General features: G+C 44.2%; 1 protein-coding gene across 1 annotated transcript; it reads left to right on the top strand.

Annotated features, from left to right (window-relative positions):
* The first annotated feature begins 550 nt into the window (after positions 1-550).
* LOC133769488 (olfactory receptor 4N2) lies at positions 551-1474 on the top strand. Its single transcript, XM_062204698.1, has one exon. The coding sequence runs from the start codon at positions 551-553 to the stop codon at positions 1472-1474; it is 924 nt and encodes a 307-aa protein (XP_062060682.1).
* The last annotated feature ends 3568 nt before the right edge of the window (positions 1475-5042 follow it).

Genomic DNA, 5042 nt, shown 5'->3' with positions numbered 1-5042 from the left:
GGTCAACAATGCATTGTATTACAATATTACAACAGCTACTATAATACTAGCCAATAGAACATTTTCCACCTTAAGATAATCTTATAAAAAATAAATTTAAAAAAGATAATCTTACAAGATCACCAATTTATATGTGGTCTATCAATGACTGAAACATCATTAATAGGTGCATGACTATATCCTCAAAATTCAAAAGACCTTGATAATTGAAGTTGTGTTCTATCTCAACTAGGAAACTTACCATGTATCTTATTAATGTAAGAATCACAAGGTGAAGGGGGCTAGATTACTAAGGTGTAGAACTGTTCTGTAAAAGGTCCTGGTTGAATGGGAATAAGACTGTGGCTTTGAGAACAGAAGTTTGCTTTTGTTTTTTTTTTTTTTTAATTTTGATAAATTAAAAGCATAGAGTTTATCTAGGACGTTGGAGAGAATTGATGGGTATTGCTTTTAGTTAAATCAATAATTTTCTTGCTTGAAAGAATTAGTATCTAGATGGAAGACCTAGATATTATAAACTCTGCTCCCTGATGCACTGCAGGCCAGGGAGATGGAGAGGAAAAACAGCACAGTGGTGACCGAATTCGTCCTCCTCGGCCTGACCCAGTCTCGAAATATTCAGCTCCTGGTCTTTGTGCTGATCTTCACCTTCTACTCCATCATCCTCCCTGGAAACTTCCTCATCATCCTCACCATTAGGTCAGACCCCGGGCTCTCAGCCCCCCTCTACTTCTTCCTGGGCAACCTGGCCTTCCTGGATGCCTCCTACTCCTTCATCGTGGCCCCCAGGATGCTGGCGGACTTCCTCTCTGAGGAGAAGCTCATCTCCTACAGAGGCTGCATCGCCCAGCTCTTCTTCCTGCACTTCCTGGGGGGCGGGGAAGGCCTCCTTCTGGTCGTGATGGCCTTGGACCGCTACATCGCCATCTGCCGGCCTCTGCACTACGCGACTCTCATGAACCCCAGGGCCTGCTACTCCATGCTGTTGGCGCTGTGGCTTGGAGGCTTTATCCATTCCATCATCCAGGTGGCCCTCATCCTGCAGCTGCCCTTCTGTGGCCCGAACAGGCTGGATAACTTCTTCTGTGATGTCCCGCAGGTCATCAAGCTGGCCTGCACAGACACCTTCGTGGTGGAGCTGCTGATGGTCTTCAACAGTGGCCTGATGACGCTCCTGTGCTTCCTGGGGCTTCTGGTCTCCTACGCAGTCATCCTCTGCCGAGTGCGTGGGTCTTCTTCCGAGGGGAAAAAAAAGGCCATGTCCACGTGCAGCACCCATATCATTGTTATATTCCTCATGTTTGGGCCCGGTATCTTTATCTACACTCGCCCTTTCAGGGCCTTGCCAGCTGACAAGGTGGTTTCTCTCTTCCACACAGTGATCTTCCCTTTGTTGAATCCTGTAATCTATACGCTTCGCAACCAGGAAGTGAAAGCTTCCATGAAGAAGTTGTTTAATCAGCACATAGCCTGAAAAAAAGGGGAAAAAATAAGAATCTGTAGAATTTCATCTGAAATCGATTCACTTATTTCCAAAATACTGCCTTTATTAAACACTTCCCATTTTTCAGCTCTGTTCCAGGCATTCGGTAAAAAATTATTAAGGAGACAGGTTTAGCCACTGCTTTCTTGGAAGTACAATCTAGTGGGAATTAGAGCCATCAAGGGAGAAAAGAAGAGCATACTTTCAGGATGAATTTAGTTCTGGAGGAACTGGAATAAAAAGTGAAGTCATAGACTGTGACCTTGGCTTGGGGTAACCAACTTATTTTTCTTTATCAAGCAAGACCTTCTAAAGATGCTGACATTTTGGCTGGTGTCTGGATAAGCTGAAGGAGCCAATCATGAAAACAACTGGAGACAAGGATTCTAGACGAAGGGAACTGGTAGTACAAAAACCTGAAGATGATAATAAACCTTGTCTGTTGGAAGAATGTAACACTGTCCATGTTGGATAGAATAGAGTTAAAATTAGAGAAACTTGGCCGGCGCCGCGGCTCACTAGGCTAATCCTCCGCCTTGCGGCGCCGGCACACCGGGTTCTAGTCCCGGCGGGGCACCGATCCTGTCCCGGTTGCCCCTCTTCCAGGCCAGCTCTCTGCTGTGGCCAGGGAGTGCAGTGGAGGATGGCCCAAGTGCTTGGGCCCTGCACCCCATGGGAGACCAGGAGAAGCACCTGGCTCCTGCCATCGGAACAGCGCGGTGCGCCAGCCGCAGCGCACCAACCGCGGCGGCCATTGGAGGGTGAACCAACGGCAAAGGAAGACCTTTCTCTCTGTCTCTCTCTCACTGTCCACTCTGCCTGTCAAAAAAAAAAAAATTAGAGAAACTTGGGGTATCCAAGACATACAAAGTGGATATAGGTGTTTTAATTTTATTATAATTTTAATAAGAAGCCATTTTATGGCTTTAAACTACAGAGTTATTCCTCTTTTAGGTGCATCAGTGACATGGTCACAAACTTAAGAATCTATGCAGGTATCAAAGAGCTGAAAAAAGTCATTAAAAGGGATATATATTAAATATATCTTGAAAGCAACTTTCAATAATTCTTCCGTAATTAGAGGAAGCAAATAAAAAGCTGGTCATGGGAATATTTGACTTTCTTCTTTTCTGGAGTTCTATGATTACTCCTAGCAAATTTTTATGACTCCAAACTTGTGTTTACTCTCAGTCTAATGATAACTGTCCTTCAGTGTGCCAGTCAGAATTTAGTGTCAGATATCAGAATCCATTCCAGTTATTGTAAACAGAACATGATTTAAATTAGGTGCTCACACAATGGCTAAAAAGTCTGGAAGAACAGAATGTTAGACCAGACATCCACAGATGACTCCCTGAACAGTGTCAGAGAACTAGCTGTCAAGAAAGCTGTCTTCGCTGTGGTCTTAGCCATTTGTTGTTTGGAAAGACCATTACTTTTGCTTAGGTTCAGATAATGACTCAGAGCCACTGTGTACCTACCAAATATTCTGTAGTGAAATAGAAGCCTCTGCTGCTGTTGCCTCTGCCTGATGAACAATCCAAATTCAAATCTCACATGGGTAGCATCCAAAAACACACACACACACACACACACAAAACAACAACAACAACAACAAACCCTGGAATTCAAATGCAGTACAGTCTAGGGTTAATTTTTAATGTTTAACTTTTGATAATCAAAGATAAAATATTTATGAATGTAAACCGTGGCATGGCAATAGTCAGACTATATAATACTATTCAGACCAAAGAGAGTAATCTCAATCGCCAAAAAGTCCCCATTCTCAATCTTAGTTTATCATTTGGCTCCTGTCTCACTGAGAGAGCAGCCGAAGAAAATCACTAAAGCTCCTTCCACTACAACTGCTCTTCCATTGCACCTGTGATTGGGTTTCCTTTTTTTTTTTTTTTTTTTTTTTGACAGGCAGAGTGGACAGTAGAGGGAGACAGAGAGAAAGGTCTTCCTTTTTGCCGTTGGTTCACCCTCCAATGGACGCCACGGTAGGCGCGCTGCGGCCGGCGCACCGCGCTGTTCCGATGGCAGGAGCCAGGTGCTTCTCCTGGTCTCCCATGGGGTGCAGGGCCCAAGCACTTGGGCCATCCTCCACTGCACCCCCTGGCCACAGCAGAGAGCTGGCCTGGAAGAGGGGCAACCGGGACAGGATCGGTGCCCCGACCGGGACTAGAACCCGGTGTGCCGGCGCCGCAAGGCGGAGGATTAGCCTGTTAAGCCTGGGTTTCCTTTAATCTCTCCTGGGGCTGGGTGTCCTCTTACTGCTCTTCTATGTCAAGCTCAATGAGTTTGCCTTGGCAGGGCCAGAACAAATGATTTCACGAGCCTTATAAGGCCCATGGGTCCCGCGTTCCCTATCCCCGTTTGGATGCACCCTCCCCACTGACTTCCATTCCCCACTATTTGTCTTATGAACTTCTTGCATTGGTGTGGTATATCACTGTCTCTCCAGGATTCTCCACTTCAGTAGACTCCCCTCCACCTACATAGCATTTGTCTTTGATATTTTTTCCTTAGCTACCCAGCTTTCTTAGTTTAAAATTCCATCTACATATTAATAATCTCTATACTTATATCTTCCCCATGTGCTCTAGGCTCCCGTACCCAAGAATTTATGCTGCTCCCACAGCTACCCTTTCATTGTCATTATATCCCCTAAAGCACAGTACTTCCCAGCCTTGTCCTTGATTTCCTTACACCCTACTTCCACTGCACCACAATTTCATTGTTCTAGTCTCTGCTGAGAAACCTTGGTTTCATAATATTTCAGGTACATATCTCACATTCCACTACCAATCTGTTAGGAAGTCTGAATTTGCTCTCAACACCAGAATCATATTAGACAATTTCTCCCCTCAAATCACCATCATATCTTGTATATGTTATGGCTTTAAGCTCTTGACTGGTTTCACTTTTTCCATTCTTGTCTCATTTTAGTTTCCTCTCAGTGGAAGGTCAAGAATGAGCTGGTTGAAATTTGTCATATCATTTTCCCTTTTCAAAATTCTGTTACTTAAAGCCTGGGCTTTTCTTCCCTTAATATCTCTAACTAATCAACTGACTCCATCTATATATACCAACCTCCTCTTTGACATCTGATCCTACTGCTTGTCATCACTCTGCTCTGCCCCCCTGGTCCCCTATCCTTCATCATGCCAGGCTTGTTCTTGCCTCAGTACTTTGACTTGCTGTCCCCTCTGTAATGTGCCTCTCTGAGAGGCTGCTATGATTCACTTATAATTCTTTCAGCTCTTTCCTCAAATGTCATCTTCCACGTGAGACCTTTGCTACCCATTTCCACAATACTTCATATTCTCCTTTGTCCATAGAACGTATCAACATGGAATTGCCATATGTTTAAAATAGTTATTTTGTCTTTTTCCATAGGATACACAACTTTCATGAAAGCAGAGTTTTTTTTATATATTGTCTACTGTCTGGCCCAATGAATATTAAACAAATGAATGAAGGGCAGGCATTGTGGTGTAGCAGTTAAAGCCACCACCTGTGACACTGGCATCTCATATGGGTGCCAATTGGTGTC

This window comes from Lepus europaeus, chromosome 11, assembly GCF_033115175.1.
Source record: "Lepus europaeus isolate LE1 chromosome 11, mLepTim1.pri, whole genome shotgun sequence".
Classification (NCBI taxonomy): domain Eukaryota; kingdom Metazoa; phylum Chordata; class Mammalia; order Lagomorpha; family Leporidae; genus Lepus; species Lepus europaeus.
The sequence above is the reverse complement of the archived record's forward strand: the minus strand, read 5'-3'. Positions and strand labels throughout refer to the sequence as shown.

Coding starts and splice junctions, on each gene's coding strand:
- LOC133769488 (XM_062204698.1), top strand. CDS start 551: ATGGAGAGGAAAAACAGCACAGTGGTGACCGAATTCGTCCTCCTCGGC.